The 13,172-nt window shown below is 38.7% G+C and overlaps 1 protein-coding gene across 1 annotated transcript; it reads right to left on the reverse strand.

Moving 5' to 3' along the window:
• Positions 1 to 299: 299 nt before the first annotated feature.
• Positions 300 to 1,589, reverse strand: LOC143891757 (protein FAR1-RELATED SEQUENCE 5-like). Its single transcript, XM_077396291.1, has one exon. The coding sequence runs from the start codon at positions 1,587 to 1,589 to the stop codon at positions 300 to 302; it is 1,290 nt and encodes a 429-aa protein (XP_077252406.1).
• Positions 1,590 to 13,172: the final 11,583 nt, after the last annotated feature.

The following is a 13,172-nucleotide window of genomic DNA, read 5'->3' on the forward strand; positions in this document are numbered from 1 at the left end:
GAAATGACGTTTTTTTCTCCTGAATTTTTTTGATGGAGAAGGAGAGATTTAAGCTTCTGGTTGTCCCAAAATCAATCCTTTGGGAAAATAGGGATCAAGAATCAAAGGCGAAGGAGAGATTTCAGAGAAAAAAATGTCATTTCCTGTCTCCATTGAAAATCATAATTTTGTTTTGGTGAGAATGTAGAGAGATTAAAGCTCTAGACAGAGGGAAAATCATGAATCATTGATGGTTTTCTCTCTTTTAATGCTTTTATCCCTTGTCCCCTTTCATTTTCTAATCCAAAATCATGAATTCTTTATGGGTATCCATTCCTGTTAGCTTGTTGTGTTGAAGTTTTACAAAAAAAATTCATTTCTGTTAGAGTATGAACTGAGAGGATTAATGGAACATGCTCAAGTAGATGCTTACTGATGTGCCAAGAGCAAAATCTGTGACGCGTATTTGGAAAAACGGTTCTGATAGCATTTCGCATCGCCCCATCCATATCTGTGATGATACAACCAGGAGCTCTCCCGAACATGCAGTCCAACCACTGCTCAAATAGCCATGTAAATGTCTCTTCTATTTCATCTGCTATTAGCGCACATCCAAATAAGGTGCTCTGCTTGTGGTGATTTACGCCAATAAATGGTGCAAAAGGCATTCTAAACATGTTCGTCCTATACGTTACATCAAACACAATGACATCACTAAAGGTTAGATATGCATCTCTAGCTCGTGAATCAGCCCAAAACATTGATCGCAAGTTACCATTTATATCCAACTCCATTTTGAAAGAAAAGTTTGGGTCCTCTGATTGTTTCGCTTGGAATTTTTGTGCTACCAAAACGCCTTCTTGCCCCATATTATTCACCCTCTGTTTTCTCAAATGGCAAACCACCTGATTTGTCGTTATAGAACTACCTGATCCTTTATATGAAACATTAATGGCCTTCGCAATATTAGCAGGATGGATTGATGTTGTACTCAGGTCGTCCATCAAATTCTTAACCACCTGAGTCTTGATTAATTTGTTATGCGAATGATGCATTTGTCTTTTGAGTGGAGAAGTAAGCTCATGACAATGTACATCTTCAAAAGCTTTAACTTTCCACTTCTCATCAATTAATGAGATATCCATTTTCGCTTTACAACTCTCCCTGACAGTCCGACGTGGCTTCACAACTCTATCAACCACCACATTTTTAGCTTTACTGCTTTTTAACCCTGCTCTATCACAAACAAATCTCTTAAATATCACTTTCTGTGTTATCTTCGACTTATAAGTTGATGATTTCCGTACTCCAAAACCGGTGGCCAACCCATATATATTATAAAACTCGTATGCATCATTTTCACTATCAAATATCTTATCCAAAAAGGGTTTCTTACCCAGATTCCTCTCACCACCATCATCAATATCAACAAATTCTACACCTCCCTCCTCATTTGGGTCTCCCTCCTCATTTGGGTCTACCTCCTCATCAACAGATATATATCCCACCTCACTTTCATCATTTCCTAACATATCGCCAACCATAATCAGTCTATTAGCGTCAATATCATCAATTGATAAATCAAAATCTATACAGTCTCTATCATCCATTAACTCGAGTACACTTCTTAAATCCCTTCACTTCAAGACAATCAAATAAAACAAAAAACATGTAAGCCAAATCAATGTCAATTACATAATAATAAACCAAAGCATAAACATAAACACAAATCTATAGAAATGCTTGGTCTATCCAAATCACCAAATAACCAACAGGAACAGCAGAAAAACCCATGAACTCCAATTCTTTTTAAATACATAAAATCACCACATCCAAATACATTACTCTATCATAGCATCGACATCCAAGTCACCAACAAAAGCCATTAAAACACAAAAAAACCCTCCAAATAAGTTAAAAACCCCACCAAAAAATCCCACCAAAACTATGTTAAAATCAAACAGATATTTTCCCAGACCATGAAAAACAGATACATCAGTTATTTTTCTAGAGCAATCTACACAAACTTGCAACTAAATTTTATGAAATTGCAACAACAATGACTTAGAGGCAAAAATCACAAAGAAAACAGGGAAATAAAACTACAAATACCCTAGAAAAATCAATGATTCACGATTTTTCCTAGAAAGCCTAGAAACAAATAGAGGAAACCATCAATGATTCACGATTTTCCCCAAATACATCACCCTTAAATCCCAAGAAACCAAAAAAGCCTAACTGAAACCCTAGAAAAGGGGAAAATAGGACAAAAAATGAAATATATAACTTACCTAGGGAGGAGAATGGCATCTGGTTCGTTGGAGGAGAAACCCAGAAAGAGAAACCTAGAAAGAAAACCATCCATGATTCATGATTTTCTTTTTAGAAAACAAAAACAAAACAAAAACCCGTGCGATGCATGGGCCGATTTTCTCTCTTTGAAAACTAGTGAAAACCATCGATGATTCATTGAAAGACTAGTGAAAACCATCAATGATTCATGATTTCCCCAAATACATCACCCTTAAAGCCCAAGAAACCAAAAAACCCTAACTGATACCCTAGAAAAGGGGAAAAAGACAAAAAATGAAAAATGGGACTTACCTAGGGAGGAGAACGACGTCTGGTTCGTTAGAGGAGAAATCATCGTGCGGAGATGGCAGATTTCACCATCGAGAAGGAAGGGGAGGGCGGATTTTGGGCGCATCGATGGTTTTCCCTCTACTTCTGTCGAGAAAGAGAGAGGGAGAGAGCGTCGAATAGATTTGTAGAAAAATCCTTGCTTGGATCCTTGCTTGGATCTTAGATCCTTGCTTGGATCTTAGAAATTTGTGAGCGAATTGGTTTTCCCTCTGCTTCTGTCGAGAAAGAGAGAGCGAGCGTCGAATAGATTTCTCGCTGCTGGATCGTTTGAAATCAACGGTTCTTAAGCTGCTGCGCATATAAGCTTATATGAGCGACCGCTCATAGTCACTTTCCCCATATATATATATATATGTGTGTGTGTGTGTGTGTGTGTGTGTGTGTGTGTGAGAGTTAAGTGAAGCTACACTGACGGCTTAAAATACAGTGGGCCCACATTATTTGGGTGATCCAAACCATTCATTTGATAGGACCTCACATTGATAGGGTGTGCCAAAAAAATCAGCTCCATTGGATGATCTCAACCCTTCATACTGTGGAGGCAAAAATGGACAGATTTGTGAAGGTTTTTACACGTCCATTTTTGCCTCCACAAATCGTAGGGTTGGGATGATCCTATGGAGCTGATTTTTTAGGCACAACCTATCTATGTGAGGGCCCATCAAATGAATGGTTTGCATCACCCAAACAACGTGGGGCCCACTGTATTTTAAGCCGTCAGTGTAGCTAAGTTAGCTACACTTTTCTCTCTCTCTCTCTCTCTCTATATATATATATATATATATATATATATATATATATATATAATAATAATGTTTTAAATAACCACATGTAGACACTAAAGTTTTCCCATTAAATATAGTCTATATGTACACACACATAAAGCAAAATTATATGGTGCAAATGACCCAGAGCATACAGGTGGATGGATGAATCATGGATTTGGACGATCCATCAAGTGGGCCCGTCGTACATTTGGATTCCATTCTTATCTGAATTAAATATTCTTCAATTTCCATTTCCGATACCACTTACATGGAGTCAGGGGTAAAGATTGTGTACGTTGTCCACATAAAGATCATTCTACGAACATTAGAGAGCCACATGAAACATATCCCACTAACACTATGCTACGAGTTTTGTTTAGGAACCTAATTAATGACCTCTGTGTAAACATGAAGATCATTTCACTAATACTATGCTAAACACATTCTAATTAAGCATCTTCCTGTGAAAACTGTCGAGATAAGGATCGATTTGAACACAGCAAACACAGAAAGTAGACATAAAAATACAAATTAATGGGTATTTATGTGCAAGTTAATCTTAATTGAAAATGGGACATCAAGGCCCGTTGAGAAAGCATCAACATAGTTGCCGCCCTTGGCATTTGATGTTTGATCCAATGACAAACTCTTATAAATTAAGTCGGCCGTTGTAATGGCGGTTCCCTGAACACACCATATAAAAACTTATATATATATATATATATATATATATATATATATATATATATATATATATATATATACACACACACATATAGTTATATATGCATACATATATGAGAAAACGGTTCCTACACATATGTGTAGAGAGTTCTCTACACACTAGCTTAAAATACAGTGGGAGCCCACATTGTTTGGGTGATCCAAGCCATCCATTTTAAAGGCCCTCACATAGATAGGGTGTCTACAAAAAATCAGATCCATAGGATCATCCCAACCCTACGATTTGTGGAGGTAAAATGGATGTCTTTAAACTTTCACAAATTAGTCCATTTTTTGCCTCCACAGTTCGAATGGTTAGGATGATCCTATGGATCTGATTTTTTGTGGACACCCTATCTATGTGAGGGGCTTAAATAAGAATGGTTTGGATCACCCAAATAATGTGGCCCCCACTGTATTTTAAACTAGTGTGTAGATAACTTCTCTACACATATGTGTTGGAACCATTTTCTCTACATATATATTATACACACACACACACACACACACACATATATATATATATATATATATATATATATATATATATATATATATATATATATAAGAAAACTGTTGGTGAGCTTAAGCGCACCAAACCTATGGTGCGCTTAAGCTCCCCAATCACATGGGGGCCCACTTTGTTAGGTGATCCAAAGCATTCATTTTAAAGGCCTTATGATAGATAGGGGGTGTACCAAAAATCAGCTCCATAGGATCATTCTAACCCATTCATTTGTGGAGGACAAAAATGGGCATATTTGTGTCTGTCCATTTTTGTCCTCCACAAATGGAGGGGTTAGGATGATCCTATGGAGCTGATTTTTGGTACACCCCCTATCCATGTAAGGGACTTTAAAATGAATGCTTTAGATCACCTAACAAAGTGGGCCCCCATGTGATTGGGGCACTTAAGCTCACCAAAAGTTTGGTCAGCTTAAGCGCACCAACAGTTTCCTCTATATATATATATATATATATATATATATATATATATATGAGGAAAAGGATTGTGAGCTTGAGCGTTGGAACCTTATGGTGAGCTTGAGCTCTCAAACCAATGAGGCCCACATTGTTAGGATGATCCAAAGCATTCACTAGAAAGAGCCTTACATAGATATGGTGTGTACAAAAAATCAGCTCCATAGGATCATCCTAACCCATCCATTTGTGGAGGTCAAAATGGACAGACCACAAATCTGCCCATTTTTGCCCTCCACTTTTGGAGGGGTTAGGATGATTCAATGGAGCTGATTTTTGGTACACACCCTATCTATGATAGGGCCTTGCAAATGAATGGTTTGGATCCTCACAGAAATTGTGGGACCCATGTGAATGGTGCACTCAAGCGCACCATTTGGTTCCAACGCTCAAGCGCACGAACATATTCCTCTATATATATATATATAGGGAAAGGTGTGCGTACTCGGTCGAGTAGATAAGCTTATCTACTCGGTCGGGTTAAAAACAGTGGGGGCCCACATTTTTGGGGTGATCCAAACCATTCATTTGAAAGGCCCTTACCTAGATAAGGTGTCCACAAAAAATCAGCCCCATAGGATCATCCTAACCCATCCAACAGTGGAGGGAAAAATTGGCAGATTTGTGGACAAGCTATGCATATATACACACACACACACATATATATATATATATATATATATATATATATATATATATATGTGTGTGTATATAATATATATGTATGCATATATATACATGCAAGTATAAGGTTTTAGATAACCATGGGTGGCCACTCAGGTTTTTCCATCATAGATGGTATCGGTTTATTTCTCTACTTTCCCAATAAATGAGACCACTGTTTGGTGTTACCCGTTATCCTAATTATAACTAATTTTAGGAATCATATACCCTTTTCCCACCTCTACTCTCCCAAGTTCTCCAAAGCCCTTGTGACTTCTGAATAGGATGTGCACTCTAGCTTGTGCCATGAACAAATTTTATTAAAGCTTTGTGGAAGGATTTGCTGATGCTTTACTTTGATTGGATTATGGATATAATTTAATATTACCTTAATTAACCAACAACATATATCTCAACGAGGAGAGGCGACAAAAGCTTCGATGCTTAATAGGTGTTCATTGCCTCTGTATTTTATGGGTTCCTCGCTCCTTCCGTTTTTGCGGATGAGTCTTTTTATATTGATCTGTCCTTAAAATATCATTATCTTCAATTATTTAGTTTCCATTGACTCTACATGTCTTAATCATTCTATAATATAAGATTAAGTTAAATAAAACTCTTTAATATAAGATTAAGTTAAATAAAAACTCTTAGGGAAACATGTATGGTCTTCCGTATATGAGAAAGACCATCTAAAAGTTCTTTTATATTTAATTCCAGTCATTTTCAATACTCACGTCACAAAACATATAAAAGGAGAAGAAGTCCAAACCCTTTCTCTGACCATTTACCTTCTCCCTTTGTCCACTTTTCTTCTCCCTTTATTTTAAATGGAAGAAAAGGAGAGTCCTTTGAAGAAAGGACATGCGTTGGACTCCATTTTCTAACCCCCTCTCTCTATCTCTAGCTATTGATTGAGAGTACAATTAGGAAAAGAAAACCTTTTTTTAGGGCAAATCTTGTAATATAATGAGCTAGAAGTCAAATTATACAGAAATCCACCTTGTCCATTTCCTAAAAGAAACCCTACCCCACCCTTCGATAAGGCCCCGTTTAGATTGCAGGAATTTTCTGGAAAAAGTTTTAAAAAGGAAAATATTTCTAAATTTTCCTACATTTTTAACACATGAAAAACGATAACCACTCCGGATTGTTGATTCATCGTCAGCTTAGAACTAAAGCATCTTTCAGTTCCAATACTCCATCCGAGAGTTATCAGTATTTATCAGATATGTTCTTATACAAGCTCACGAGATTTCCTTCCTCGTCGAATTTTCCAAGAGAAAATTTTCCCTTCAAAATGGCTTAACTTGCGAGATTCAATCTAGCTACAAAAACTCCCCAAATTTTCTATTCTAAAATCAAAGTCTAATTACAAGTGAGAAAGAAATTAGCTTTTATAGCCCATTACACCCTATAATTTTTTTATAATATCCGTCTAAATTAACCATAATCGTATTGTTTCTCTCTAATCCTCTAATTGTGTAAAGAGAAAATTTTCCTGAAAAAAAAAATTCCATAAAGATTGTTTTTTCTTGCAATCCAGAGAGGGCCAAAAGGGATTTTGATTTTGGAAAATGATAGATGATGGGAGTAGAAAACGCCAAGTGGACCACAGAGAAGGACTTTTAGGTATGGGTGGTGGTCCCGTGCCAAGGCAACATGTCAATATGTCACGGTTCCCAGCATGGGGAGCCGATCAGGAGGGTTTTCCACGTCACACTCGTACAAGATGGGTTCAATGACAATGCAAGGGTGGCCCCGTGTGGACCCTAGGGCCCACATGGCTTGTTTGCTAATCTTTATCCCTTAGCTGATTCAAAGGTAATAGAATGAAAGTGATCAATTCAAAGCCCCTCATGTACCAATCCACATTTAAAGTAACCTTTTCCATTTTTCTCAATCCATGTGATGAGCTTGTTTCACGTCAACATCTTGAAGGCCACAGAGAGAGAGAGAGAGAGAGAGAGAGAGAGAGAGAGAGAGAGAGAGAGAGAGAGAGAGAGAGAGAGAGAGAGAGAGAGACCGGGCCCACCTTTTAAATAGAAGAAACAGAGTACCCATAAACCAAAGGATTGGATGATTGAGAAGATCGAAAGCAAGACCCATCAAATGTACGGTTTAGATCATTCAAGGTGGGACCCACCATGCTCTAGTGAGTGCACCTCACTATGTTACAATGAGGTCTTACCAATATTTGAAAGGGTTGCCCATCAAAAAAATATTTGAAAGGGTTTGGCCCACACTCACTCACTCTCTCTCTCTCTCTCTCTCTCTCTCTCTCTCTCAGGCATTAAAAAAAGATTGCTTTTGAGAAAGGCGGAGAAAATTGCCGAAAACAAAACAAGGAAAAGGTCGGACTAGGGAGGCGCCTTTTATTTTCTGTAATTCTTTCTCTTTCCCCACTTTTTTAAGTTTTTCTTTCTCTCTCCTTTACTTTCTTTGTTTCTTTTTATTTAGGTTTTCTTTCTTTCATTTATTTAGGTGGGCCCGAGAAAAATTAGATTCAAAGAACTCAATCAGCTGTATCTTACATTCACACTGTGGTATCTTCACCATATCAGCTTCTTCTTCAAAATAATACACTTAACTTTAGTGTATAAGCCAGCACTAGGGTTAGCTGGTCGTAGTGGGTCTCAATTGATCTGAACCATCCAATTTGTTAGATGGGCATCACGGATCTCCATTGATCTGAACCATCCAATTCGTCTTACAATTTATCAACGGTTAGATGTGGAGGGGGTGACAATCTTGAAAAGTAGGCTAGTTTTTTATTGACTAGATAGTAAGGTGTAATTCCATCATTTCATTTTGATTTATTCGTTAATTCTCAAGGGAATTATTTCTAGGCTGGGGAACCACCTTTCAATGCCTCAACTAAATTTAGATTTGAGATCTTGACCCTTGATTGTAAGGGAATCTTGACCGTTGAATATTCTATTGGTAGATTAGGTGATTGATTGGCTTAGCTGACATGGTAATTAGGTTATATTAGGATGTTTCCATCTTTGTCTCATTCCAAAATCGTTCTATACTACCATTCTTGGCTCATGCTATGCATTGGTGTAAAATGTTGGGCTTTACCCTATCAAAACATGAGGTACAGAAGAATGGGGACATGAGAGCCCTGTATTAGTCATTTAGTACTTGCCTATTTGCTTCAGTCAGCGGCTGAGGTCTTGTGGATGAGATTTCCTGTATACTGCAACTATTTTAATCTGAAATGATTATTTTTAAACCAGATTATTAAGACTAATGAAAACCGAATTAGTGGCGGTATTTCCCGCAACTATTTTAATTTTAGACTTATCCTAAAACCGGATTAGTAGGGATATGTTAGTGGAAAACCGATTTAGTTAAAGAGAACTGATTGTTAGGGGCAGGGAGAATTGATGTTAGTGGCATAGACATTTGATGTTTCAAGGGGTTTTAATTATTCTAATGATGAATTAAAGGCCCGTTTGGATACCTCATGCATTTGTATTTTGATTTGGATACAAAACACATCAATCATCTTCATGATCATGTTTTAAGAGAGGGAGAGAGAGGAGAGTGAGGGAGGGATATCTCGCTACTGCCAGAGCAATGTCGAGGAGCAGTGATTGTGACGGAAGTTGCCACAAACGTTGATTTCCAAATAATGTCTCGCAGAAAAGATTTGAAAATCGGAATTTTTTGCACTGTTGTAACTGATTTGGAAATTCTAAGGATCTGATCTAGTTCAAAATATCAACTAAATCCAAATCTAAATCTTGCTGGTATCCAAACGTGGCCTAATAGTAGGGCAAAATCAAATTAGTTGTGGGGAATAAAAGATAGCGAAAGAAGGGGAAAATACTTTGGAATATATGGGTGGCCTGGTTCGTGTGGAAGGATCATACATATCTTACCACCATGTTAGAAGGTCGACTAACTAGGATACTGATACTCTTGCTAGGTTAGAGGTTGTCAAGGGGTCCTTTGAGTTGTTTGACTTTCTTCCTCCCTAAGGTGGTGTTCTTATATCTATTTCTCTTTTCTGTTGGTTGTCGCTTTGGTGACCATCTCAGTCTTGGGTTTGGTCCCTTTGTTTCACCTTTTTCTCATTAAAGATATTTTTTAACATTCAAAAAAAAAAAGTTAGCAGAAAGGAAATCTTAATTAAAAATGATAAAACCGAATTAGTAGGAAGCAAAATCAAATTTTACGGCAATTTTGTTGGGGGCAATAAATTGGCATAACCAATTTCGTGTAAAGGGGTAGGGGAGAACCAAATTAGTAGGAGGCCAAGGGTGATTTTGCCAGGGCCAAATTAGTAGGATAAATTTGAAAGAGGGGGAAGGGGGGGTCGGCAAAACAGATTTCGTAAAAGCATAGGGGAGATTTTGTAGGGGCGTGTAAATCAACAAAACCAGTTTTGCAAAGGAGCGACAAAACCCAAGTAATGGAAAACCAATTTTTTAGGAGAAAATTTTTTCCAAATAATATTTTCTAGATAATAGGTGAATGACAATGGAAAGAAACATGTTTAGTAAATATTATAGATAGATTATAGATTATAGATAAACAATCATTAAGCACTAGATTAGATTAGTAGTTATGTTAGAATACATTGTTCTATTCTTATCTCTTTCCATAGTTTTCTTGATTATATTTTATGTTTATCATGTAAGTGCTCTATATAAGCATTGGCCGACTCTTTATAATTTACACAAGATTAATAGAAAATCTCTTAATTTTATCATGGTATTAGAGCAACCAATCCAGCGCTGACCACAACGCTAGCAATGTTGTTTCGCAACAGATGACCGATGTAGCCGTCTTTCTGGCCACCGTTGAGAATATCAATCCTCCCGCGCCATCAACCGTTCTCTCCACACCACTATTCGGGGTAGTTTTGGAGAGATCCACGTCTCTACCCGCATTCTCTCTCACCTCTTTGTTCTCGTCACAGGCACCACCAGCTTTGTCGGCACTCATGTCTCCACAGACTCCACTGCCCTACCACCTTCATTGTGTGTTTCCCATCACGATCGAATCCCCCATGCCTTCTCACATCATACAACCCTCCCCATATTTGACATTTGCACTCTCTTTGTTTCATGTCTTGTCCAAAAGTTTAAAAGATTGGTACTATCGTTGATATTTATCCTCATGGTCCTAGCTGTAGGGTGACGCTTTTTCTCATATTCCTTCATTCTTTTCAAAACATATCCTTCTTCTTTGATATTGTTGAGAAAATCCGCTGGGCAAAACGATTCGATCGTACACAAATTAAACCAAAAAGTAAAATCAACAAAAGCAAGCCACAATATGAACACCAAGATTTTACGTGGTTCGGCCAAGCCTACTCCACGGGCGAGAAAACACGATCTTCCACTATGAGAAAAACAATATACAAGAGAGTGACCCTTTCCTTGCTTCTCAAACCCAAAACCCGCAACCTTTTCCTTGCTTCTCAAACCCAAGACCATACAAGAGAGTGACCTAAGAGAAAATCACAAGAGAACCCAAGAAGAAACCCCGAGGAAGAAACCCACTTCTCTTCTTCTTCTCCCTTTCTCTCTCTCTTACCTTCTCTTTTTTTTTCTCTTTCTCTAGCACGCTTGCCTCCCACACAATTACCGTATAAGTCATCCCACTTTTATATTTAGGTTTTCCCAAACCTAAATTGAAAGCAATTTCTAATTTTTACCTCACCGCCTTCCCACCGAGTGGTGAGAAATAAGGCAACTTTCCCAACAATCTCCACCTTGGCTTATTTCCCAGCCACCTGAAAATTTTCCGTTGATGTCGCCACCAGTCTGCTATTGCTGCAAACCACCATTGGCTTTTCAAAGTACCAGCTACACACCCCTCGAATCATCCTTGGTTCTGATTCCTCCCGATTCGATCAACACAACCAATGCACATGTGTAGCTGCCAACCCGTTGACTCACTCAGTCAATCCTGGAGAGGGATCTCGATCAATCCTCCCCAACGCAGGTACTGCCATCCTCACACCATCGTCTGCAATCTGAAAACTCGTCTCTGCACCAACTGCGAAAGAGACCCTACGCGTGCACATGCCACTCCGTTTCCAACTAACCATCGAGATCTTGGGAACACTAGTCATTGTGTCCCCGACCAGACGATACAACCCACCATATTTCTCTCCTTTCATCAGAACCATGCAGTCTTGTGTGATTTTCATGGCTCCACCTGCAGCTGAAATCCTGCAATCTCCGGAGTCCAACCGGCCAAGAGACACTAGATTCCTTCACATCTTTGGGATATACACCACACCACCCAAAGTACGAACCACTCCATTGAACATCTTAATCTTCACCATTCCAACTCCCGTGACATCACCAGTAGACCTGTCACCTAAGGACACTACACCCGCCCTTGTCTCATGGAACATATCAAAATATTCCCTCTTGGAGCATAAATGAACAAAGCAGCCTGAATATAAAATCCACTCATCATGAGGTGAAGCGTGATTACTTTTGGAGACTGTGAGAACGTCTCCAAACTCTTCGCTATGCTCATCCGTTACCTTCACTGCAGTATTCATAGCACTATTGTCCACCTGGTCAGCTCGCTTTGGACAATTCCGCTTAATGTGGCTATCTTCCTTGCAACGGTAACATTGCACACCCTTTCCGCCGACCCTGGATCTTGACCTGCATTTTCCCGATCCCCTATCAGATGACCTTCCTCTTTGATTCCCATCATGAACAACCATGAGGCGAAGCGTGATTACCAATGGAGACTGTGAGAACGTCTCCAAACTCTTCGCTCAGCTCATCCGTTACCTCCACCACAGTATTCATAGCACTATTGTCCACCTGGTCAGCTCGCTTTGGACAATTCCGCTTAATGTGGCTATATTTCTTGCAACGATAACATTGCACACCCTTTTCGCCGACCTTGGATCTTGACCTGCCTTTTCCTGATCTCCTGTCAGACGACCTTCCTCTTTGATTTCCACCATGAACAACCAACCCATGTTCTTCACTTCCACCAAGAACATATTTCTTTCGTATCTCATTCGATAAGAGCGACGTTGTGACTTTCTCTAACTTTATTGTATCCTTACCATACAATAAAGTTGTCACCAGGCTGTCATACCAATCAGGAACATAAGTAAAAAGCAAAAGGGCCTTGTCTTCTTCCTTCAACTTTTCGTCAACCTTGTGGAGTTGATCTATAAGCCCGTTGAACACGGTGATGTGTTCCAGAAGATCTCCGCCTTCCTGCATCTTCAGCCCATACAATTGTCACTTCAGATACAACCGGTTAGCCAAGTTTTTTGACATATAAAGCTTTTCTAACTTCTTCCAAAATTTAGGAGCATATTCTTCTTCCATAACATTAAACATAACGATGTCTGCCAGACATAGTCGAATCATGCTAACTGCCTTCGACTCAATGTCTTCCCACTTGGCTCCCGTC

The sequence above is a fragment of the Tasmannia lanceolata genome, unplaced genomic scaffold, assembly GCF_043159265.1.
Source record: "Tasmannia lanceolata isolate RefF3 unplaced genomic scaffold, GAP_Taslan_0.1 ptg000015l, whole genome shotgun sequence".
Classification (NCBI taxonomy): Eukaryota; Viridiplantae; Streptophyta; class Magnoliopsida; order Canellales; family Winteraceae; genus Tasmannia; species Tasmannia lanceolata.

What these genes read in the sequence shown, in the direction of transcription:
- LOC143891757 (XM_077396291.1), bottom strand. Translation starts at nt 1,589, where the DNA reads ATGGATGATAGAGACTGTATAGATTTTGATTTATCAATTGATGATATT.